This window comes from Leuresthes tenuis, unplaced genomic scaffold (genome assembly GCF_036924035.1).
Source record: "Leuresthes tenuis unplaced genomic scaffold, fLeuTen1.0.hap1 SCAF_5, whole genome shotgun sequence".
Taxonomy (NCBI): Eukaryota; Metazoa; Chordata; class Actinopteri; order Atheriniformes; family Atherinopsidae; genus Leuresthes; species Leuresthes tenuis.
Genome location: NW_027325359.1, coordinates 17,457,894 through 17,483,611, shown reverse-complemented (window position 1 = coordinate 17,483,611; position 25,718 = coordinate 17,457,894). Strand labels below are relative to the sequence as shown.

General features: G+C 41.2%; 1 protein-coding gene across 1 annotated transcript in view; it reads right to left on the bottom strand.

Moving 5' to 3' along the window:
* Positions 1-1,939: 1,939 nt before the first annotated feature.
* map1ab (microtubule-associated protein 1Ab) overlaps positions 1,940-25,718 on the bottom strand; it is a 63,779-nt gene continuing 40,000 nt past the window's right edge. Inside the window, exons 3-7 of the mRNA XM_072386313.1 lie at positions 20,058-20,140; positions 19,660-19,797; positions 7,762-19,399; positions 6,553-6,785; positions 1,940-6,285 (exon numbers count right to left, since the gene is read on the bottom strand). Coding sequence (XP_072242414.1) covers positions 6,130-6,285; positions 6,553-6,785; positions 7,762-19,399; positions 19,660-19,797; positions 20,058-20,140 — 12,248 coding nt within the window. The 3' untranslated portion in view covers positions 1,940-6,129. The remainder of the gene's footprint in view (positions 6,286-6,552; positions 6,786-7,761; positions 19,400-19,659; positions 19,798-20,057; positions 20,141-25,718) is intronic.

Genomic DNA, 25,718 nt, shown 5'->3' with positions numbered 1-25,718 from the left:
AATGTAACACAAACCCTCTTATCTGAGGAGATGAAGAACTATTTATCCTCAATGCCAACAGAGCGTGTGATGCAGCCAAAGACCAGTGAAGTTCAGCAACCCCTCCTTGAAAAAAAATGGTAGCGTCACTAAAGTTTTTACTGTTTTGATAAATTCTTCATTGGAACAAGATAGATTGAATGTTTGGTCTCACTTTAGCTTCTTTCTGAAGTAGAAGGCCAGGTGTGCGACAGCTTATAAAGAGACCATCAGGCAGTCAGAGGAAGAAAAATGAACAAAATGAACAAGAACATTTACATTGTTAATCAAATTGTTTATATGACAACTAATCATTGATTAAATTCATGATCGTGGCTATATCGAAATACAAGACACAGACCCCGTGTCCAGAAAAGCTGGAACGTTTTATAAAATCCAACAAACCTACATTTGTAATTTCTTTTGACTTTAAAAGCCAGTGTTTGTGATGATTTGTGGGTGCATCGGTGCCCATGGCATAGATGACTTGTATATATTTTGATGGTACCATTAATTCAGAGGTTAATATTAGGTATCAGGGGATACATATGCGACCATCTAGACAACAAATATTCCTGGTAAGTCTATGGTTGTTTCAGTAGCTCAATACCGCGTCCCGTTCTGTTTTTAAATGTGCTATTTTAATGAAAATGTCTTGTCCTGATTTGACCTGCCTGCAGTCCAGATCTGTCTCCTATTGAAAATATATGTCACTTCATGAGGATGATATAAAATTCTAAAGTTATAAACATGCCTCTATCCCAGCTTTGTTTTTTTCTGGCATCAAATTCTAGATTTGCTTCTAATTTTTAAGTAAAACTGAGTTGGTCACTGAAGCCTGGATATAATTTCCTTTGTTAGATGAAGCTTCGAATAAATTAACAAATGACAGATTTGATCATTTTGTTGCAGTACCCTGCTGGTGAAAATGTGAAAATAATTCCATGATTATATAGATAGTTGTCCTCAAAGAAACTTCCTTTTTTCAAATCAGCTTTCAAAGGTTATCAAACATGATCAGTCTCCACCCTCTTGTCCAAAAAGGTCCCTTCTGGCTCCACAAAGGCCAGCATGATGATGGCTAAATAACAAACTTAGGGCTTAGTTTCTTAGTAGTGCAAAAAAAAAGTAACCACTGATAGTTCGTCTATTCATTTACACACAATATGTAGGAAAGACCCACCTCTCACCAGTCAGCTGAGGTCATTGGTGGCCCATTGGTCTTCAGGAATAGCACACTGGCTTGTTACTTGACTTTAATATGAAAGAGCAACCTTCTATTTTCCTGCGGCAAAAAAAGTTTTTGCCACAAATGAATGAATTTACTATAAATGTATTGCTGTGATACTCTTTAAGAGTTGTGCACTTGAGATTGTGTTCAGGTAGGGTTAAACGTAGCCTCAAATGAGAGTCTTATTAAACAACAGGTGACAAAATAAAATATGAAACGGGCTTTGCCATCCTTCCAGCCGCTGGAGCATCCTTCGTCTTCATTGAAGCTGTCAATGCCCCTCCTGACCTCTTGCGTCAAGGTTGGGTGACATAAAATGCACGACTACCAGCACAGAGATGTTTACCCAAACATGACATAAGAAATAAGTACTACTGTAAAATATTAAAAGATTTACTAACTGCTGATGGGCTTGAAACCACAAGTGTGAATGTTACCTCTTCGTTTAACTTGAAGCTTGAGAATGATGCGCAAACCAATGGGCGTCATCAGCGTGGGAACGTTAGCTCGCACAAAGTTTATAAGACTGCAAATGTGCCTAAAGTGAAAGAGTGCACAGTCGACAGCAGTCATCATGTGCTGATGACAAATTAGTTTCCATTTCCATTTTTAATGATTCCATGACATGACATGACCGCTCTTAATATGTATAAAATGATGTGTAAAAGGACAAAAGAGACAAAAAGACACTTAGACTTGAATGTAGTTTAATTGATGATCACCAGGCTGTTTCCCTTTTACAATGAGTCTGCAGTAGTTCTAGTTTTACCAGTTAGATTTAAAGAGACAGATATTGTATATTGCGCAGAGGAAGAAAAAACATAATTAAGATTAATACAATGCAAAAAAGGAAGGAGAGAGAGAAAGAGAATCAAACGGAACTACCAATACAGCGTCTTCTTAACAACATGTTATAGGGCAAACATTAAAAGCACAGCCCAGTATTATATTACTGTAGTTCATGTCAGTACCAGTTAAGACGATAAGCATTTTTCAAATATACCTCTTTAAAATAGCATTGTGTTTTTATTTTTTATTATTTTATTATTTCCATGTTAAACAGTTACATTCAATATTATAACTAAATAAATCACATGCAGAAAGATTAGATGGATGGATGACACCATATGCTTATTGATATCAAATGATATCTTCATCTTTAATGTAAGTATGGAGATGAAATTCAACTGAAAGATGCACTTTTTTTCTTTCTGTAGCTTGTCAGCTTTTTGTATAGTGTCAGCAGTTTTGATCAGCTTGTCACTAAAGTCTGCTAGAATGAACCGGTGTCACAAGAAGGATAGTTTATCATTTGTCAGAACTGTTGTTTCCAGAGCGGTATGTACAAATCTGTGTACGGTGCGTACGTGTACATGTGGCATTTGTTTAATTCCCATGATGGTTTTTGAGTCTGCATGTGTTTCAAGTCATATTCAGGAAAAGAAAAAATTTGCAGCTGCAGTTAGAACCATTTATGTCTTACTGTTAATATGTTTGTTCTGGGATCTCAGTTGCTTTCCGTCACGTTGAGAAAAAAAAACAAATCCTCATGTTCCTTTCGAACTGATCCGTTATTACAATGACAGCCAAAACAGAAAAGTATCTGCATGCTTTCCGTTCTCCCTTACAGTTGTTTCTACGTTGGTGTCATTTTTAAAAAAAAAACAAAAACGATTTGTTTGGTTTTTCTTTCCTTTGTTTGTTGTTTTGATCCAGCAGCATTTGTATGTTCATACCAACTCTACATTCAGAAAAATAGATCTCCTGTATAGTGCATTCACCTACTGTAAACGTATACAGTTCAGTATTAAGTGATTCACAGCGTTCTATTAATGCCTCGCAAATCTCGAGGCTGGCTATTTGGAATCAGCCAACTCAAAAACATTATTATCACAACAAATTACAGCAACTCAGACCGCCCATGAAAACTGACCCGCATTTAAAAATATCTTCCTGTTCCAAACACATCACATACGGCACTGAAAAACAAGTGTAAAGGACTTTTTGCTCGACATTCAGACATGAACTGGTTTCAAGGGAGTAGATTTGAAACCTTCACTGTGCCCTTCAGGTAATCAGCTCCTTCCAGACTGAGGTGTAGGTTTACTTGTGCGTACCCAGCTGTTTCACGGACAACTAGCATCAAACTCAGATTTTACAAGAGGCTCTGAAATGTCACACACAGAGCGTTATGGAAAAAAGATGATGATGACAAGAAATGGCTAAAACAGCCATCTTGTGCATCATCTTCGATTTAAAACTGAGGGAGAGCAGGGAGAGCAGGGAGGCTTTGGAAAACGAGGTATAGAGTAGCGTTACAAGCAAGATTTACAGAAAAAGAAATTGGCACTGGTACCAGGCTAGCTTAAGGTGATTGTGTTGTCTGCTGTGAAGCTTCATGTTTTAAAATCTCATCAAGGTACAGAACTTAATGAAGTTAGGCTGTGCAATCAGAGCTTCCCTCCTATTTTCAGTTGGCAACACCCTGATGATTAATATTCTATAAATTGCTTTAAAGAAAAAAAAGAAAAAGTTGTTTTTGAAGATCATAACCTGCCCCGACTCGCTCAGCCTGGTATAACCCTCAGCTTCAAATCAGTCATCAAAAACAAATCAAAACCAAAAGCATGCAAGCAGCAATCTTTTTTTTTTTTTTTTTTTTTTTTAAATCCAATAAACAGAAAATGCACCCACAACAAAAAAATATAGAGAATATGAAATCAAAATTTCAAGTAATATGAAATGATGATAAACTCGCATATAAACTCGCAAATCAAAACGAGGACTAATGAAAATCTAAAGTGAGAATACGAGCTGTTATCAAGTCTGGCTGTGAACAAGCAGAAAGACCTTCACTCTGAACCTACAGAGACAAATCCTGCTGAATCACTGAAATGTGTATCAGGATACACACACGCAAAACTACTTCAATAACATTCCTACTTCCTGTTCAAACAGCATCCGGGCCAGTCAGAATCAAAACATTCATGCTCAGTCTATAAATATTTCTCTGCAATTAATACCAGGTAATTGCTTCATATTAAGAGTTCATCCATGCTCTTCCGTTCTGGTAAATATTTTCTGTTTCTCCAAAGGAGAAGTTATTTTCTGCTCCCACACTAACTCCCTCTGCCTCGACTACAAACAACACTTAACTTTTAAACGCTCCTCTCATGCCTTGGAAAAGTGCATTCCTATTGGTGCAATAATCTGCTCGAAGACAATCGTATTGGTTTGAAAGTGGTATTTCAGGAAGTGGAATTCGCACTTTATCGGATTATACATCTCCGACTTGATTTCAAAAGCTTGTTCAATCGGAGTGGACCATTTCACCGGAGACGGTACAGCTTGCAACTTGTGTATGAACTTGTTGGTCCTCGGTTTCAAAGTTGGTTTCTGGCTCGCTTCAAAATGGCTGACATGTCCTTAAGATACCCCATCCCACCCCATCCTTCTCCAAAACCACAAGCTAAAGGCACGTACAGTACGAGAAGCCTCCTGTAACTCACTTCGCGCATTTTTTTCTGGAATAATAATCCAAATAATAATAAATATAGATATTGCAGTTTCCACTGGCAGACCGTTGCCTGTGAAGGGCCACGCAGTCGAACTTCCATTGCTACATTTGTCACAGGTCACTGCTTGTTTTTTTTCCGTCACTTTGGGATATTTGACTGATATGTAGCTGAACACGAGGAAATGGCATTGAATTGGCCTTCTTCTCATAAACCCCATTCGTCTCAGGATCACAATTCAATGCATCATCACAAAATATATGATTTCTGTAACATAAACTTTGTATTGATGTGAAACATTAATCCTTGAAGTAGACTGGAGTACATACAACCGACAAGAACCTTAATGAAGACTTAAAAAACCATTACACCCAGCAGAGAAATGATTAGAGTCGAAACTTCGTCCCTTTGCCTGACGCCTACTGAAAACACTTGAGCACAGACAGCCAGACAGTGTAGTAATCTATCAACACTATACTGCATTCCACACTTGAGGGCTGCTTAAAGACAGGATTAACCCTACGCAGCTCTCTGAAAGAGTCAGATCTACAACGCAAGCATCATGCACCAGCTAAGCTGTGAAAGCTGAGAAAATAGAGCTGAGCAAGTGGCAACTTCAGGCGTCTCCTAAAGCTTCGCCACAGGTGACAGGACGGAACATTTTTGTTACAGAACATCAATTTAAGTTATCGTTGAGATAATCCAAGCTCTACTGTGGCGTGAGCAGAAATGCAAAGAATGTGTTTTCTTCTGTATCAGTGTAGCAGAAAGCTTTGAATTTCAGAAAAAAAAAACTGCTGTTACACAATCTAAACAAGTAATTGATCACTAATTATTTCTAAGCCAATTTGGAGAGACCGACTAATGAGAATTCACGTTTCAACAGAGTTTTGGCACAGATTTTGGCCACTTGGTACAATCAAATTTCAAAGTTGAATATAATTTGAACCATCAGTGTAATGACTTTGTCTTGCTAATCTCTGCTATCACCATTTTCAACAGTGTCCATTTATCTATTTCGATCTGAGGAAGTTCTCAAATATCTCAAATTTCCACTACAACTGCTGTTAGTGCAAGCATAAGAAATGTGTTAGGGCAGACATTTAAGAAGAAAAACATAAAAATATAGTACGGATTGCGTCCTAACCCTACTATTACAAAGCATATGTCCGGAATTTTGACTGTGATTTCATCTAACAGAGCCTACTGTATCGAGGGCTGCAGCAAATGCTTTGAGACTGGTACCATGGGAGTAGGAGAAACTTTGAAAGGAGCAGAATTTGCTCTTGCTCTGCCTCCTGATGATGAGGAGGGGCGATGAAAGGGTTGGTGGTGACGGGGTAAACGGAGTTCGGCTAAAGAAGCTCAGAACTCGATTTTGCAGGCGGGGAAAGACTCGTCCTGCATGACTACGGTGCTGCTGGAGGCCAGAACCATGATGTTCAAGTCCTGCTGCCTCTCGTGGGTTTGCTGGTACCACTCCCGTGTCACCTCCGTGTCGTGTGTCGGTATCAGAGTCACCTGACCGGTAAAAACAAAAAGAGAATGCATGAGAGGGGGGGGCAGCAAAAGACAAAATCCACAAGGATCCTCTTCTGTTTTAAAACTACTGATGTTAATAAGATGCCTCTACTTTACAATGTTAGCTATCATGACCCACTGTACAGGTTTACCACAGCAATGAATGTGTGGTACAGAAACCGTATTCTGTTGGTCATAGAAACCTGAAGAACACAGCTCTCTTGGATTCAGGGAATGAGAGATGAGGCACAGACAGAGAGTAAATACCTGTAAATTGGAGCCCCACTGAGCTTTGCCCTCCAGCAGGGCGTCCAGGACTCCACGGCTAGGCTCTCCGCTGCCTGGGTCATTCCCACTCACTACGTAGTATGAAGCCCGCACTCTCTTGAAGAATTCCTGGTCCACATTCTTGGCACTGCAGTGGTTGGGCACATATGCCAAGTCGACATAGATGGGTGGTCCAGGAGGGACAGCTGAACTAGATTTCTGGGAGTTGTTTCCTGGAATTAAGTAAAGACACCAGCATTAATATAATTTCATTATGTATTCATTTACTTATTCATTCATTTTTCATATTCGCTTTATCCAATTCAGGGTTCTGGGATTATAAATTATGTATCTGTTCAAAGTGATTCTACTCCAGCAACTAAACCTGTGCAGCTCCTCCAACAACAAAGTCTGGCATCATTGCACCTCAATAGAATTGTATCTGTGTGGCACTGTCATGATTCCAAGGTTCTCCTGCGTCTTTTGTTCTGTTTAATGTTTTATTGAAGAAAAGTTTTTTTTTTTCATGTTTTTTTTAAGGCACTAGTGGGCTTTACTTGACATGCTGTAAAGTGCCACATGCTGTGACTCGCGCTAGTTTGAGGGCCTTCAGCACTGAGGCCCTTGTGCAACCAAGCGCCTCTGGAACACATTTTACATCGACTACTGTTGTTAATATCTGAGTCGGGATAACTGCAAATAGATGTGAAATGTAAGTAAACTTAATCAAATCAATATAATAACATTCACTGAAATTGGTATAAATCTATATCATTTAGAGTACTTCAGTGTAAGAGCTTGAAAGCGTTTAGAGAATTAGAATTAATCTAAAAGACTGTGGGAAGTTCATGTTATGTCACTATATGAGTTCTTAAATCATATCTGATATGTTGTTTCCATGTAAGAAGATAATTTTCCTGCTCGCCTTGGTTTTTACAAATGACATAATGCCTCTGAATGTTTGAATATTTTAATGTCCAAGTTAAACTGCTAGCTAAAAGAAAATAAGGCTTTGTACATCACTGAAAAGTCTTTCTTAGTGACGTCTTTCTCAGTCTTTGCACTGAATACTTATTTTTTTAACAGCCCAGTTGAGTAATGTGCCTCTTTGTCATTCACTGGATGGTCACTAAAATTTGAATAATTCCTGGGGTTATTTTGAAGGTTAATTCATGGGACGTGTTGTAGAATATAAGGATGTTAACACACCTGAACTGCTCTTGATGCCATTGACCAGGCCTTTGCCAGGGTTGTGGATCTCGCCCCTTGAGCCTTGGGTCTCAGACATTTTGATCAGCCTGGAGCTTCTCTCGGTGTCTTTCCTCTTAAGGGAGGCTGATCGAGGTGAGGCAGAGTCCTTAGCATGTTTCACAGGAGTAGAAGACCTCTTCTTTACTTCCCCCCTACGAGCAGGAGAGGCCGATTTGGGTTTGCCTTTTCTCAGGCCCTTGGTGGTCTTGTGCTCCTTCTTGAGAGGTTTCTCTGTGCTGCTGTGATCATTGAGAAGAGCCTCTGGGTCCACCATGCACACGTCAGGGTGGGGCTGGTGGGGTAGTGGGTCCTTAATGGGGGTGGGGAGGGGATCGTGAGTTTTTTGAGATGACCGTGGTGTTGGGGAATGGTGGCCCCCGCCAGAGGCAGATAATTTGTCCACTGGTAGATGCTCAGCATCTTCATCAGAGTCCAGATTTCCCTCCGCAGTTATGGATGGACATTCTTCAGTTTCTGGGGGGACGTCCGAATCAGACTGTGAAGGTAACGACTCGCTTACTGATGTTGGAGGTGATTCCTCTCCAGCTAATGTGACAGCCAAACCAGATGACATTGCGCCCGGAAGCTGGTGTGACGCCTGTCCAGTGTCTCCATGGTGACTCTGAGTGTGGTGGCGCCTCTGCTTATGTGACCTCTTTTTCACAGAGTGCGCTTCATGATCGTCCTCGTCCCCTTCCTGTGAGTGGTCACTGTGGGTACCCTCTTCGCCTTCATCACTGGACAGCTGTTGAGGACTAGGGTTGATGAAGGATGGAGAAAGCTCTCCTTTGCTGTGTTTGTATTCGCAGGAGGAGAAGCCTTGAGGGGAGGCAGATGAGGAGGTTGCTCCAGTGTCCAAGTCAGAGGGCCGATAAGGCCTTCGGTCTCCTTTGTCAGAGGTACTGTGGGGACTGGCAATCCCTTCCCTTGCTTCCATTTCCTCTTCCTCCTCATCGTCACCATACCCTGGTGGAGGGGCACTGGGGTAGTCATCAGGCCTCTGTAGTAGCTCCCAATCGGATATACTGCTCTTTCTCCTTACCTCTAATCTCTCTGGTGGTTTCTCCAACAAGCTTTTCTCTTCCACTTTTTCTGCCTCTCCTTGCTTCCCAACCCCTACTTTTTCACTCGGCTTGGGATCAGCTGCTTCTCTTTTCTCATCCGCGCTGTCTTTACCAGCCTTTTCATCCAGTTTTTTTTCCTCTGTTTTCTGTTTGACTTCGGTATCTTTAAGTACCTCGGTCTTTTCGTCTTTCTCACTTGTTGCTTTTTCTGACACCTTGGCCTCTTCCTTCAAAAGCACAATAGCTCCATTTGCCTTCTCCTCTTCTATCTGCAGTGTTTTTTTCTCACCCACTGCTGTTTTGGGTAAGTCTGTTACGGCACATGAGGTTTTGGTTGCTCCACTTTCACTAAGTGGAGTGACTGAGGCTGTGAGTTGAGTTGTTTCTGTAATCATTTCTGCTTTAGACAAAACAGCTGTAGAGGTGACGGTGACAGTCTTTGTTTCTGTTGAGTGACTGGTACTCTCTACTGAATACGACTCAGTTACTGATGAAAACGTCTCTGCCGCTTTGATTTTTTCACATTCAACACGACATGGTATACCGTCTTCCATTTCAAGTGTATCAGGCTCCTTTTCTTGGGATGCCCTGTCAGAGGAGTCAGCCCTTTGGAGAGGAGAGACATCAAAGCAAGCTTCTGATTTTGTACTTTGTAAAGAAGATGAAGTGGTTGTTGTAATATCAGTACTCTGCTTCATATCTGCTTCCGATTCTTGAGCCTTGATTGACTGTTTTGCAGTGGTGGATGAGCCTGGAGATGTTGGTTTGGACACTTCTGCTGCAGGCTTCGTCATCACCTCCATGTACTCATCTCTCTGAAAACCTCCAAAGCACGAGCTTGTAGATGCAGCCATGAACGATGGTTCCTCTTTGGTTAGATGTACTTCAGAGCGTGATGCTGTGAATGTTTCAACTTTGTCTGACAAAGGCTGACTCAAAGGAGCAGATGTTGAGGCAGAAGATGTAGAGGAGAATGTTGAAGAAGAGTATGTTAAGGTGGTGTATGTGCAGCCTGATGAGGTTGTTTCCTCATGTTTTGCTGTGATATCTGGAGTCTGCCTCTGAATCACACCTTCATCCTCAGCATCTCTTTGGCTGAAATATTTATCATCACTTGGCTTGGATGACACGGAGGCATCTGAGAGAGAAAGGGTTTCTTTCTTATCCTCCTTCAGCTCAACGTGACTGTGATCACTGTAAAAAAGCTCAGAGTACCCTCCAGACCTGCTCGGTCCGATATCGGCATAGCTACCAGTTAGCGGAGGGGAGGGACTAGGTGCAGGCTTCAACACTGACTCAGAATAATCCGCTTGCAAAGAGCTGGTGGTAAAGCTGCTTGTGGATGTTGGTTGACAAGTTTCCTTTGTCACAAATGTTGCCTCTGGTGAAAGTGACACTTTGTCATCCTTTTTTTCCAACTCTAAAACTTCAGGTGAACTAGCATCATCCGTCAATGACAACCTCGTTTTTGTTGTTGGTTCAGGCGACAACTGGGTTTTGTCTTTGTCCTCTGCTTTCATCTTATCAGGATGTTTGTGGGCATCTGGTGTTGAAAAGCTGCTTTCAGCTATTTTGGCTGAACCTGTGTCTGGCGTCGGAGTTACTCTGCTTTCATCTTGACTCTTGGCCTCAAAGGATTTTGGTGTTGTGTCTTGACTTGTATCCTCTTCTTTGAATGGTTTTCTCCCCACATCCTTCTCGCTTGTGTCTGTTATTTTAATAGCTGAGGCCTCAGAAGTTGGTTTACAGGCTGGTTCCTCTTTATGGAAACTTGATTCAGACAGCTGAGACATTTTATTTGAGTCCTCTATCTCTGCTAATCTAGCACTGCCATCAGAATCCCGTCTGCACATTTCTTTTTCAGACTGTTCCCTAGCACCCTTTTCCATATCAACATCGCTTGATTCATCCTCTTCTTCCTCTTCCTCCTCATCCTCGTCCTCGTCATCGTCATCGACAGTGAAATCTTCCCCCTCTACCAGTAGCCTTTTATCTATATGACTCTCTTTTCCCTCTGGAAAACTTAAAGATTTACATGTTGCAGAGCTGCTAATTTGGCTGTTGTCAGATGCCAAAACATTATCATCTATTTCATGTTCTGCAAAAGTGGCCACAACCCCAGTCCTTGAGTCGGTTGGTGTTTCTTGTCTTACTGACAGTGATGCTTGTTGAGGTAAAATGTCTTTTTCTGCAGGTGAGTGCCGGCCAGATTCACTTCGACGATCAGGAGAATCCACTTTGTCTTTTTGTGACTCAGTAGATTTTTCTTTTTCCTTTTCTGTTATCTCCCTCTCTGGGAATTCTCCAAACGCTCCACTGGAGGCTGAGGCACTGAGATCCGGGTGGCTCCACAAGGGAGAGGTTGCCTCTTGTCTTATTGAGGCAGGTGCTGATTGAATGGCAGCACTGGTAGAAACGACATCACTTTCTCTCGTTACCTGTGTTTGAGAAGCTGCTGCAGCACTTTCCTTCATGTCTTCTTTCTCTTTCTCTGATTTTTCTGGTTTGTCCTCTTTGGAACTTAAAGAATAAGACTCAGCAGCTTGGGACATTTTGTTATCTTGTATGTCTGTGGACGAATAGCTCTTACCAACACAAGATGCATCTACTCTTTCTTCTCTTTCACTCTCTTCCTCTTGGCCTTTCTCTCTGTCTCGATCTTTAGGGGAGGCACTTCGACTGTGGTGGCTGCTTCTTTCACTCTCTGTGAGGGACACTGGGCTGTAGTCAACTCTACTGAAGGACAAAGGTTCCTCTTTGTACTGATCGTCCAGGAGGAACATGGCTTCTCCAGTGTCTGTCTGGCTTGTTCTTCGGTTATCGTCAATGCAGATGTCGGAGGCATTATCAAAAGTTAAAGAAACCTCACTCTCTTCCCTTGAGTCCAGATGTTTTGGGATGGGCTTTTCGTACGGATCATACTTTGATGCGCCAAAGGTTTGCATCTCATCTCCGGGGCTTCCACCGATGATTTCCTTCTCTGAGCTCATTTTTTCATCCACATCTACTTTTGCAGTGCCAGTAGTATCACTGGTAACTTCTGATTCTTTGTCTAACATAAAATATGAGCATGGCTGTGATAGTCCTGGAGAAGCTATCTCTCTTTCTCCTTCCATCTCCCGCTCTGCTTCCTTCCCTGCCTTCTCATCCACCTTGGTCTTTTCTGTGGCACTTACTTCTGAGCTCATCTGAGACAGTATCTGTTTCTCTTGTTGCAGTGTTTCCTCCACACTGGACTGGCTTTCAGTACATGAAAGTGTGCAACTCCTAAGTTGGCTGTCAGAGCTTGATATAGCTGACAACGAAGGCTTTTTCTCCACTGATTCAGACAATGGTTCTGCTTTGGCAGCTGCAGTAGAACAAGCTTTTTCCTCTTCCTTTGATGTCACAATATCTAAAGACGACTCCGGTTTGGCAAGTGGCGCGGGTGTGGTTTGTGTTTTCACAACATCTTTGCCAGCTTCAGGTAAAAGTCTTGATTCTTCTTTTGCAACCTCTTTAATGTCTTCATCCAGAGACGGCTCCTGCATTGTAAGTGTTGGTATGATAACTGTGGGCTGTTGAGCCGGAGGTGGTTGAGTTTGGTCACTTGTCTGTGGAGACAAACCCACAGAGATATCCAGGTCAGATTTTCTCGGCTCCACTGACAAAGGTCTGGAACCTGCTCCTCCCATACAAATGTCTTCCTCTTCTTCATCTTCTCTGTCTTCATCTGATGACTGAACCACAAATGCAGATTTGTAATCAGTCTTGGACACCAACACTTCTTCTCCCAATATTGTCTGCGTAGGTTGTTTAATGCTTTTGTCGAGGTCTTTCTCCTGTACTTCCTCTTTCTCCCATTTCTCCTCTTTGGTGTGGTCTGCATCAGAGTAGTCAGACTTTTCTTTCTCTGTAATGCTATCTGTCTTCACGTGAGCAGCATCCTTTTCTTCCATCACCTTTTCATCCAGTGCTGGTTTTGTCTTTTCATCTTTGATGTCTTCACTGTCATAGGTGTAGTCTTTTTCCTGTTCTTTCTCCATTTTCTGCTCTTTGCTTAGTTCAGCAACATGTGCATCATCTTTTTCCATCTTCTCTTCCTGACTAACGAATTTTGATTCCTCATCTTGTTCTTTAGCGAACAGACAAATGTCATCTCTTACCAAAGAGCCTTGCTGCACTCCTTCTGAGATAGTTCCCTTCTCTGTCTGAGCTCCAGGAAGCTTATCAGTAATTTCTTTATGCACATCCTTATCAGTATCATCAAAAATATCATGTTTAGTTGTTTTCTCCTCTTTCAGGTCCATCTCTTTTTTATCATCTACCTTGGATTCAGGTTCAAATGAAGAATCGTCTTTATCTTTTTTCTCTTCCGTGGTGCTACATGTTGGAGTGTATATCTCCTTTTCTTCCTCCTGTTTGAAAGATTCGGCGTCATGACTGCCGTGTTTCACTGCAACTTTCAATTCGTCTTTGGGAGTTTCAACCTTTGATGACTCTTTATCTTTTGTGTCAATCGGTTGTTCAGTGGTTGCATCTACTTCTTTCTCTTTTTTTGTATCTCCCAGGTCACTTTCCTTATCTGTCATTTGTTCCAAAATGGGTTTGTGGTCATCAATGATGCCCTTGTCGTGTATTTTAGTCTCTTGGGTTTGTTTCTCAGCTTCTTTGTCATCTGTTGTTGTTTTAACAGAAGTCATATCAATGTCCTTCTGCTCCTTAATAGACACAAATTCAGCAACGTCAATCTTTTTGTCCTCTTTTTTAATGGTAATTTCTTCATGAAATTCCTCTATGACTGTTTCTTTTGCCTCTTCCTTAATGAGTTTTACACCTGATATAACTTCTTTCATTTCAGCCTTCTTCTCCTCTGTGAGGGGCTGCGCATCATCCATGTCTTTTGTTTCCTCCCCTTTAGAGGGTTTTATATCAGAAATGCTATCTTTCTCATCTTTAATGAGTTTGATAGCTACATTAGGATCCTGAACTGTTGCTTGTTCTTCCCTAGACAGTTTGACAGTGAGTGCTTCCTCCTTGTCTACTCTTTCCTCGGTTTTTTCTTCTATTTGTGATTCAACAGCACAAATATCTTTATGGATTTCTTTGTCTTGTGTGATGGGTGTTGCTACATAAATGACATCCTTTGTGGTCGTTTCATCCTTAAATGTTTTGACAGCAGAAATATCCTCACTTATCATTACATCCTCTTCCATTACCTTAGCTGGTTTAGTGGAAGAGATTACATCTTTATTTGTCTCTTGCGCCTTTTCTCCTTCCATGGTTGGTTTGTCGGTTTGAAGCGTTTCTTTTGCTTCTGCCTTGGTTGGTATGGCAGCGAAATCAATATCTTTTCTTACGATGGCAGGTTCTTCTTCCATCCTGGTAAGTTTATCTGCACCAGCAGCATCTTTACTTTCCTCATGTTCCGCTTTTTCTCCCACTGTTGGTTTAACAGCAGGGGTTTCTTCTTTGCTTGGTAGTTTATCCTCTGATGCAGTAAGCTGAAGAGCCACAGTGCTCTCTTTCTCCATATCCTCTTTCTTGTCTTCTTTTATAGGAGGTTTGAAGACGTAAGTGTCATCTATGCTTTTTGTTACACCTTGATCCTGTTCTATGGAAGGGATGGTGCTAGTGATAGTGAAGCTGTCTTCACTATCTTCTTTACCTTTGAGTTTCTCATTTTCTTGCTCAGTTGTTGTTTTGACTGCAAAAATCTCATCTTCACTCACTTTTACGTCGTCTTCCTCCTCCTTACTGAGGCTGATGGTCGAGATTACAGCTTTACTAATTTCTTGTGCCTTTTCTTCTTTCATAGTTAAAATGGATTCATCCACCTTCCTTATATTTTCTTTTTCTTTGCTAAGTTTAGCAACAGTGATCTCATCAGTCTCTTCCTCTTCTTCTCTCTGCTCATCTGTAAAGGGCTTAGTGGCACACACCTCTCTTTTTTCCATCTCTTTTTCCTCATCTATGTCTACTTTTAGTTTGATATCTAATGTTTCCGTCTCCTTTTTCTTCTCATCTTGGGAAGGCTCAGTGATGGGCATATCATCTTTTTTTCCCTCTTTTGTCTCTTCTTTAACAGGCTTGATATCTGAAGGTTGGACCTTTTCAGTCTCTTTTTCTTGAGTCTTTATAGAGCTAATTTCAAAAACATCCCTCTTTTCTATATCTCTCTCCCCATCTTTTAAAATCTTCTTGTCAGACATATCATCAATTTTTACCTCTGTCTCCTTAAAATCACCTTCAGTTCTCAGGTCAAATCGATCCTCTGGTGTTTCTTCTTTTGTCTGCTCATCTTTGACTTGTTTGGCCTCAGAAGTAAGAGTTTCCAATTCTGCGTATTGATTGGTTTTGGCCATTGTAATGTGGTCTTTTTCTGGCTCTTTGTGTTCATCTTTAATGCTTCTATCAAAAGCGACAGAGTCCTTTGACATTTCGTCTTTGATAGGTTTGATATCAGAGGTATTGTCTTTTATGGGCTCTTTCTCTGCCTCCTCAGCTCTGATGGACTTGGTGGCGGAAACGTCTACGTGAATGTCAGGTTTGTCTTTCTGCTCATCCCTGATTTGTTTTGCACCTAAGATGTCACCCTTTTCTTTCTCCTGCTCCATGCTGAATGTTTTAACTGCAGACTTATCATTACCATCTTCGTCTTTCTTATCGTCATCATCCTCATCATCCAAGAAACCACTCTTCCTTTCTGGAGATTTATCCTGTGTAGGAACTTTAGGCTCCATCTCTTTGAACCTGTCATCAGTGTCTTCTTTGTGAGATGGTAGGACTGAATCTCTCCCAATTTCAACTGGTACTTGAACTTCTGTAACAGATGAAGTAACAACAGGTATTATTTCTGCCTGTTTTCCTTCCTCTTTTGGCACTAATGAAGTGTCTTTTTCTGGCTCTTTCATCAAAGGAGTTTCTTTCATGTCCTTGTCAAATGACTTGTCCTCAGATCTTGCAACTGCTACTTCAAACTGATCCCCTTTCTGTCCATCAGTTTCCTTTTGTGTCTCTGTTTCCTGGTCATCTTTCTTTTCCGTTTTGTTGTCACTGGTGTCAACGACATTAGGAAGCTCCTCTTGCTTTCGCAGTTCCAAATCAGGGAAGACCTTTGTCTTGTCCTCCACCGGTGACTGGCGAAGTGGAGAGTGAGCTGCACTTGAGGGTCCAGACTGTGGAGGGGAAGCCATTTTCACAGTGATATCATCTGGACTGAAGCAACGGTCTTCACTCTCTGAAGTTATTGAGTCGGATCCAAATGGTCTAGTAGGCACGACGGATGAAACATCTTTAGGGGCTACTGCGTAAATATTTTCCTCCTCGACAGGTAGATGGACTGATTTGATGTCGTGTTGAGCCTCTTCGGGTGACCCTGGGCCAGAAGGCTTTTTGGAGTCGGTCTCTTTGCTTTGTAACATTTGAGTTGAAGCATAGCCCTCTTGGATTTTTTCAAGTGAAATGTCAACATTAGGAGTTTGGTCTTCCTCCTCCTCTTCCTCTTCTTCTGCAGCATCACAAACTTCAGCCACTGGCTTTTCTTCTGCAGTGGGAAGCTGTAAATCACTAGACGGAGACTTGGATTGTTTGTCATCTTCTAAAGAAGGTGGTGAGAGAGTTTCGGCAGAACGTGGCTGCTCTTTGCCTTGAGTAGTGTCAGGTGCGGTTGACAAGGGAATTGGGATTTTAGTTGGTTCCTCAGCTGGAGGTGCTGCGACAGATGCCACAGACTGATCTTCAGCAATAGATGTAGGAAAGGAGGACATTTTGTCATACTCTGTGATGGATGTTGCAGAAGATACATGTTCTTCCTCTGCCAAAGGAGCAGTGATGATGTTGGTGAAAACTGACACTTGTTCTTGCACACCAGGAATAAAGCCTTTCTCAGTTAAAGCCGCAGCTTGTATCTCTCTCATGCCATGAATGTCTACAAATGAGCCAGTCTGATCTGGAACAGAGATGTCATAGGCACCAACGTCATACTGAAGATGTGGTATTCTCTCTTCTGCTTCCTCATGAATTTCCTCATCAGAGATGGTCTGTTCTGTCTCAGAGTAGCCGGGAATTGTCTCGTCTTGGATGTAAGAGACAGGTTCAGCTGCAGCAGCTCCTTGAACTACTGAGGTTATAGGAGCAGTGGCCCCTCCGACATGGGATAGGTAGCCTTCCTCCTCTTCTTCTTCATCTTCATCTTTAGCTGCAGTCACAATTTCAGTTGCTTTGCTTCCAAATTCATCTTTAGGTTTGACTTTGATCTCTTCATCTGCTATTACATCTAAATCTTCTACCTCCTCCAACTCTGCTTTTTCAATTGCCTCATCCTCCTCCTCTTCTTCCTCTTTCTCATCCTTGGATGGAGTTATTTGGAGCACCTCTTCAGTCACAACCTCTGATTTCTCCATTTTTTCTATCTCATGTTTTCTGTCAAGTCCATCATCCTTTACCTCTTTCCATTTTGATTCATCCTCATCTTCACCTATTCCCATGTCTTCTTCTTCCTCTTCCTCCATCTGTACTTTCTTTTCTATAACTGGGGCCTCTTCCTCCTCTTCTTCCTCATCCTGACTTGCTGCTCCCTCATCTTCAAATTTTTGAGCCTCCTCCATTTCTTTCTCTTGAGTGGACACCATGCCCTGGTCTTCCAGTTCAGCTTTCCCTTCTGTGGCTGGCTTCTCCTTTTCCGGGGACTTTGTTCCCTGTGGGATCTCTGAAATGACTTCTTGTGCTTCCTTCTTCTCTTGGATGGGGCTTTCTGCTGCTGGGGAAACATCCGAAGTTTCTGCTGGCTCTGCTGATACAGCCTTAACTTCAACTTTTTTCAGTTCTTCAAAATCCTTGGTGAGGTCTTCGGGTGTGGAGGGAACAGACGTAACCTCGGCAGTTCCATTCTCGAAGGGTTTAGGTTGAATAGTTTCAGGTTTAGGCTCTTCTGCCTTGGGTTCAGCAGGTTCAGCTTTTGCAGCTTTGCTTTTTCCAGTTTTGGCTTTACTTGACACTTTAGCTTTATGCAATGTCTTTCTCACTTCTGGTGTAAGTGGTTTTAGGTCAGGCTTTGTCATTTTTCTCAGCTCAGGTTTGGAGGCATCCTTTTTCTTGTCCTCTTTTGACTTGGCGTCTTTCTTCTCGTCTTTTTTGGCAGAGTCATCTTTCTTTATTTTCTTGACCTCTTTCTTTTCCTTGTCTTTTTTCTCATCCATTTTGGACACTCTTTCCTTGGAATGCTTTTTAAGTGATTTTTCTTTCATGAGCTTTTTCTTTTCTGGCACTTCAGTTTTAGATTTTATAGTCTTGGTAGTCTTTTTCTCCTCTTTTTTCTCTGATATATTTTCCTTCACAGAGTCACTCTTTGCCTCTGTGGTGGCTGACACATCGTCTTGTCCTTCAGTTTCTTTCTTTGAGGCCTTTGCAGTGGTCTTGGGAGAGGATTTGAGACTCTCTTTGCTATCTGTTCTTTGTTTTAACTTAGTTTGTTTAACAACAGATGGGGGAGCTCCTGAAGCAATGTCCTTTTGTATGGCTACAGGATAGCGCAAGAAGTCAAGGTGTTTTAATTTTTCAAGGCCCTCTAGGATCTTGTTTTGTGGTGCATTCCCAGGGAATAGCACTCTGACGATCTTTTCTGTAGGGTTGGCTGGAAGCCAGACAACTAAGGCCGTAACTGATGTCAGGTAGGGCACAGATATTTCTCCTTCTTTCCCATTGGGCAGAACGATGCCAGTTTTGGCCTTGCTGTTGCCAGCCCACTTCTGCATTAAAAACTGCATCTCTTTACTGTCTTTGACAGGGTTGAGAATATACATGTCTAACCGTCCCACTCCCATCTTGTGGAAAAGCGTAATGGGTTCGATCGTGTTACTGACCACTCGAAAGAGAGGCTCCGGCTTTACTCCTAGTTTGTTAAGGTACTGTAAAGTAAGTGAAGCCTCTTCGATGCTGCGTTTCACTTTGAGATTAGATTCTGGCATACGGAGCTTCTCTGGCACATTGAAGAACACGACGCCTAGCTCAGGAGAAATCAGGTTCTTCATCCAGTCACTGTAATTGGTGGAGTCTTGTGACTGTTCTTCCTCCTGTTCTGCTATCTTCCTTTGAAGAAGCCCATTGATACCGGGAAGATTGTCAGCGCCGATGTGTGTGAGCAGAATTGAGTCAATCCGGTCCAAGTGGCGGACCAGCTTCCAGAAGCAGGATTTTCGCTCAGAGCCTCCATCCACTAGGATGTTGAAGCCATTCACAGCAAAGAGAGCAGAGTCTCCTCGTCCGCCTGGAAAGATGTAGCAACATGGCTTTGACAGCTTCAGGAAGCCTCCGGATGTGGGAGGCTCCAGGAGGTCAAAAGGTGAGGGGACGTCGACAGTTTCAGAGACGTACTCTGTGAACTCTGCAACGCCCTCCATCTTGGGGAGAACAGGTTCTGGGTTTAGTTTGTATTCCAGGAACTCCCGCAGGGTCTGCTGCTGTCCCAGGGAGCTCCAGCCCAACTCCCCGCGGCAGGACACAGTAAGTGTAGCCTGCTGCTTGGGGGCTGTTGTTCCCAGTAGTTCACTGACCTGGAGGAAAGACACTCGGAATCAGTGATGGCACACTTAAAAGTGACCACAAAGGTGATAAAAACTACTTTAAGTTTAAAACTTCTAAGTTCTAATAGAGGATCAAATAGTTGAGACCTGAACACCCACTTTTGAGTGTTTGCAGGGTTTTATTTTTCTTTTTTTTTCTCGATGTCCAGCAAATAATTTTCATTTTCAACCACAGACAACAGTGCACAAGCTTTATCAGAATCAGTGTAAACTAACAGTAGGTCACTCACCCCAGGATCAGTAAAGATTCTTGAAAAGGTCTGGTAGTTGAAAACCCCAGTTTGAAGAAGAAGGCCGCCGTGATCTGAGCTCTGGCCACTCAAGACCAGGAGCTTATGTCCTGCTGAGTCTGTAACTACAGACTGGATCTGGGACACACACAGAGACAGAGGAAGAGAGGGAAACAGAGGACAGTTAAAGGAGAGACAGCACTGCCATGACAGAAAAGAAAATACTGGCAGCGAAAAAGGGAAAATGCAACTTGAATTGTGTCAAGGTTAGCGAACAAGATTTAACACGAACATCAGGCAAATTATCAGGAGATTTTGATGATTAATGTCCAAATCATCTGAAAATAGTGAATATAAAACAGAGTGCTGCACTGTACTGAAGAATATGCCGACCTTACCTCTGATACAACAGCGTCTTCTGAAGGGTTAACAAGCACTACAGTCTCTAGGACATCACTCCTGTGGTGGAGAGTCCTTTGTCCTGTAGGACGAGATGGAAAACATTATGTTATCATGTTTTAATAAAAAAGATTTGCGGCAACACTACTCAGGCCTCAACTTGTACAAGTCGTCGTACACTGTTCTCAGACATTTGGCCGTCTGGCCAGAAGGCATCTTACTGGACAGTATCTAAATGCAAGCTAAATAAAACTTTCTTGAGTCAGAGAGATTTACTACACTGCATTGTGCCTCGTATGTGGGGCAATCCCTATAAAGAGACAATCAACCCACTTGTGCGTCAATGTAGGAACTAAAGTTGGAGCAGGAAAGAGGTCACTAATATCTTCTGTGTGAAGTTTAACATTACATCCGCCACAGAAGCTGGGAACAATATTTACCGTTCAGCTGAGTTTTAATTATAGTTTAATCTTTTTCTATTATGAAAAAATTTGCAATTTGTACTTCCATGGAAGTTGCAAAGTGCTCTTTTTATCTGTGTGTGAAATCACAAATACATTTGAAACACATTTACAGTGCTTCATGTATTGTCAAAGTGATGCTAAGCTTTTAATTCCCCTCTGTTTCAGCACAGATTAGACATTTCACAGGTCTAATAATAGGTGGATTTGAATGACTCAACCATCCACTGGGATCATCGGTGCATCCCCTGAGTTTGCGGCATTATGTTATCTTTTTCAAGTCTGGGGTGTAAAAATGTATTTTCCTTGAAACATCTATGATGTAAAACATTCTCAGCATCATATACTGTGATGTAAAAGGCACTAAGATATAGCACAGTTTATTCTGTTTACTTTTCTATATTCAGGCAAGTCAATAAAAATTAATTCTTTATATGGCGGTCTGGTAAGAGGAAGTCTCTTGAGGAAGAAGGGTAAGAAGAGGAATCATTAGCAGTTGAGAGTTTGAATGAAATTGATTTTAAGAAGTTGTTTAATACGTGAATCACTGTGATACAAGTCAAGCCCATCTGTAAGTTGGAGGATGAAGCTCTCAATAAGTAGTAGTGACAGTATCTTACAGAGAAGAATCCCAGCCAAATGATCTGCTTTCAACAGATAATGAGGTCATATTCTTTATCAAACTGCATGTTGTTCACATCATCACATTTTACTTTTAAAAAAAACACAAGCTGAATGGGTTCATTTTATATATAACCTCCTTTTCATATTTAAAGCAGCTTTAATCAACTTAGAGCAAATGATGCATCTCATATTTTCGACAGCAGCAACATTAGCTCAACTTAAATAATGAGTAAAAACTACAAGCTTATGCATACATCAAAATGCAGCACTGTGTGTTTTAACAAAACACAGATATCAACACTTTATCCACTTCCAAAGCTCTGTGAGGTTGGGCTTTACAACTGCAGCTAAATGCTAACATCAGCGTGCTAGCATGCTTGCAAAGACAAAAATGCTCATGTGGCGCAGCTATATTTATCCTGAAGGTCTGTCCTGACAGTCAGCAGAAAGCTCCGTTATAGGAAACCTCGAACACCAATCCATACTTCAAGTGTTTAAATAGAAACTTGAAACTTCCCAGGTCAGTTTGTGCTGAATTTGAACTTTTTGACTCCATTTGGTGTTTTTCCAGCTTTCTGTTTTAGTTTTAGTTTTAAAATGTTTCTATTTGCTACTGCATCATCATTACTATCTGTGTATTGTTCATCTTTTTCTTTTTAGATACTATTTTGTGCATATTGAGGAGTGTTTTCAATTGATTAAAAAATAAATAATCTGTACTGTACTTTGGCCTGAACAGTCATGAATAGTGATATCTGTGGCTGATGTAGGAAAAGATGATACTGCAGTATAAAAAACTGACGGATTCAAAGGTGTGCCTTATGAATCCTGCTGATTTAATCTAAATTACCAATAACTGAAAAGTGATTATAAATGTTTAATTCAATTTTTTTAAACTCTCATTACAATAGACAGGTCAATGTAATATAAGGAAAACCAGAGCTTGTGACTCCCTCTGTTGATGTTACCATAGCAACACACTGACAGGCATTCTTTTCCTCTATATACACACAGGCCACTTTAACTAATATGTGACACAAAACAATCTTTTCTAATCATTTGGACATGGAGTAGGTGGTGAGAGGTGACAGAGGCATTTTGTTGCTGGTCGAGGAAACGACACTCCTCACTGTTCAAAAGAACACGCTGGGACAGCAGTCCGAGGGAGTTCTAACACTTCAGCAGATCTGCCCACAGACGCGTCCGGTTTCACAGCACGATGACTAAGTGGTGAGGGTGAGCCATGACATGCAAGTTTGCTTTGATACATCCAGCAATGACAAGAGCCGCACACAGAAGATAATACCATTGACTCAGACGCTGGAGACATAGGCGTCACTCAGCTGCTAGGAGGTAGTTAACCTGCTTTGAGAAGAATGAGGCTCAGAGATTTGCTTTTCTCAGGTGAAAGATATGAGAAGAGAGTGCACCAGCTTCTGTTGATGGCTGCATGCAGGGTGACTGCTGGCTGACACTGAAGACTGGTACAACAAGATACTAGAACAACAAAGGCACTTTGTCAGAAAAGCTGCCGTTTCCACGGGGGGGGGGGGGGGCAGGACATCGACAGTGTGAGAGGACTCACTGTCCACTGCAGGCTGGAGGTCTCTCAGATCAGGTCCACTTTCACCCCCAATCACACCTACTGGTGTGAATGAATAATGAATCTGTTCAGGTGAGATTGGTGCACAGAGCATTTAAAAGGTCCTGAAATACTCAGGGATTTATTTTTAATGACAGGCTGAAACTTATATGAACACCATTGCTCTTATGTTTTGTTTATTATTCGATTTGCCAGAAATTTAACTGGAAACATTTTTTGTTTTGATTACCAGTTCCTATTTAAAGTTATTTCTTTAACTTAAAAACTTTCCTTTTTTAAGCTTGATGTGAATTAAAATGTGCTCCTTTTTTGCACTCGTGATGAAATTAACCAGAAAGAACAAGTCCTGTTGCTATGTCCTGCAGTAAAAAGTGAAAGAAAAAAAAAAAGAAGAAAAACTTAAAGTCCTTCTCCAGCAATTATTAATCCCGTAAAGACTAATCTGTGTTCCTGAATATTGTATGGGTTGACGTTTTTGCCACAAAGGAAAACTCTTAGAACTGCTTAGGGTTTGACTGACACCTTCTTCCTCATTCAGTAAGGAGTTTACAGCTGCAGTTCGGCAAAGTCTAATCCAACCCTGCAAAACTTACTCTGCTGCACTCATACTGTAAAGATTAGGCACCAATAAAAAAAAGAAAGAAAGGATCAGGGCTGCTAGCCGTCACTCACTGAGGGTGAAACTCAAAACTCAGCGAGATGCCAGCAGAGCTGTGTTCATCTCTCTGAGTCCATGTCCAGTGGCAACAGCCCCCATGTCGTGAGACACTAAACTTCAGAGTGGGATAATAAATTAGTTTACCGATTGGCTGACATGCCTGCTCAGCGTATCCTGGATAAATCAACCATGCCAATCTTCATAATTAGCATTTGTTTCTGTGAAATGTGCCAAGCAGCTGTCTGATAAATGACAGCTGCAGACCTGTGTCTTTTCTGGCATTTTGTCTCCAAATACACTGGATTTACTTCTGTTGTAGTTTAACATTTTTAGATAAGAAATAAAGGCTTACAGGCTCTGATTTTGTTCTGTCACAGCCATGAACACAACATGTCAGGTGAGAAATCTTCAGAATCAAAAGCAAAACCCTCCAGGTAGCTTCTCCACCTATCACGTGAGAACATCTCCTGTACCCTGCTAGCTTCTCATTTCATAGGTTCCTCACACCAGGCACAGTAGCTGAAAATCTCTATCCAGCAAGTTGTTTGGTTCCCTCCAATGTTCTACGTGGAACATTACAACCTGCCTGACCTCACCTCACCTCTCCGAGACTGCAGGTAGTGCTCCACGAAAACCTCTATAGCATTGGTTTTGTTCATGATTTTTGTATTGATGTTATTCATTTAACCTTTATCTAAACAGGCGTGTCGTTTAACACAACTTACAGTAATGTGAACAAGGACAAAAACTTGAATTTAGACTTTCAGAAAGCATCTCATGACTGTAATCGACTTGGTCCACAGATTAATTTCAAGTTTTTAATTATCATCATTTGAAAAAACACAAAATATAGTTTATAGTTGAGATTTAGAAACAACTATCCAATAGTTCATCTTCAAACACAGTACTAGAAATTTGTAGAAATAATCTATTTTGTGTCAATTCCAGCGTACTTCCAGACAAGACTCAAATTTTTCAACATCATTCTTCTATTACCAAGTTGAAATATCTCAGATGTGGAATAACAATATTCAAACATCTTTTTTGTTTCTTTTCTTTAACAATTATCATCTTATTTCAGCAAGTTAGCTTGGTGCCATTTGCTATATGCTTTATTTGTAGATGTGACAAAACTGACATTTTGAACAGATAAGACTGATTTGTACTGTAAATCAAAAATCCAAATATTATTTCCATTTACTCTGAGGGTTACATGAATGTCTGTGCCTAATTCATAAACAATCCATCCAATAATGGCTGAGGCACCTTTCTCAAAGCCACAAATATAGTTTTGCAGGCATAGCTGGAGGAGAAATCAGTAGGATTCTGAGCATCAAGGCTACCTGAAGACTATTCATCTAACAGTTGTAAAATAGTTGATTGACCAGTCGTGACATTTGTGGTTCCACACTGGGAAGAAAAAAAAAATATATATATATATATTTATTATATATATATATATATATATATTCGCACACACTAAAGAAACTGTCAGAGGTAGAAGATTGACGTTTTTGTTTGTTTTTTTCAATTGCCCTGAATTAAGGTGGAAATTGACTTATCTCTGCATGTGTTGAGTTTGCCCCGATTAAACAAATCTCCACACAGCAGCAGGTCAGCCTTTTTCTGTTTATATCTTCAAGGCTGGAATCCAACAGTAGAACAGAACAAAAAAATACAACTTAGTTAATTAGTTCAAATCTATTAATTATATATGGATTACACCCAATAACCACATTGCCTTAATTACAAAGGTAAACTGACTGTAGTACCCTTGATAAACATTCACCATCATACCGGTCAATTGAAATTGGAATAAATAAAGTGGCTGTTACTGGAAATTACAGCCCAGTGACGTGAGCCAGACTTGTGAGTCTCACTACTTCCACTGAGATCCAAACAGTGTGAGGCTAAAGCCTCCTCATTGAGGCCAAAGTCTGCTCCTCAGCCTAAATGCGTTTGTTTAAAAAGTCCTTTTAAAGGGGGCAATGTTCAGCCAAGTTGCTCTCATCTAGTCATCTTTGTGGCTGTCATCCGCTGGCATCGCACACAGAGACAAAGCATCATTAGATCACATGAAGTGACAGTCAGGCAAAGGTTTTTTTGTTTTTTTTTGTTACAATCACACACGCACAGAAAAAGAAGACTCGTGCCGAATGTCTTAAAAAAGGTGGGATAGGAGCAACAATAGCCTGGAAAAATAAGGGGTACAAAACAGAAACAGCTGGATTAACAAGTTTTGAGTTATTAGGTTAATTGGCAGCAGGTGAGTAACATAAATGTGTAGAAAAAATGCCCTTTAGAGAGGCAGAGT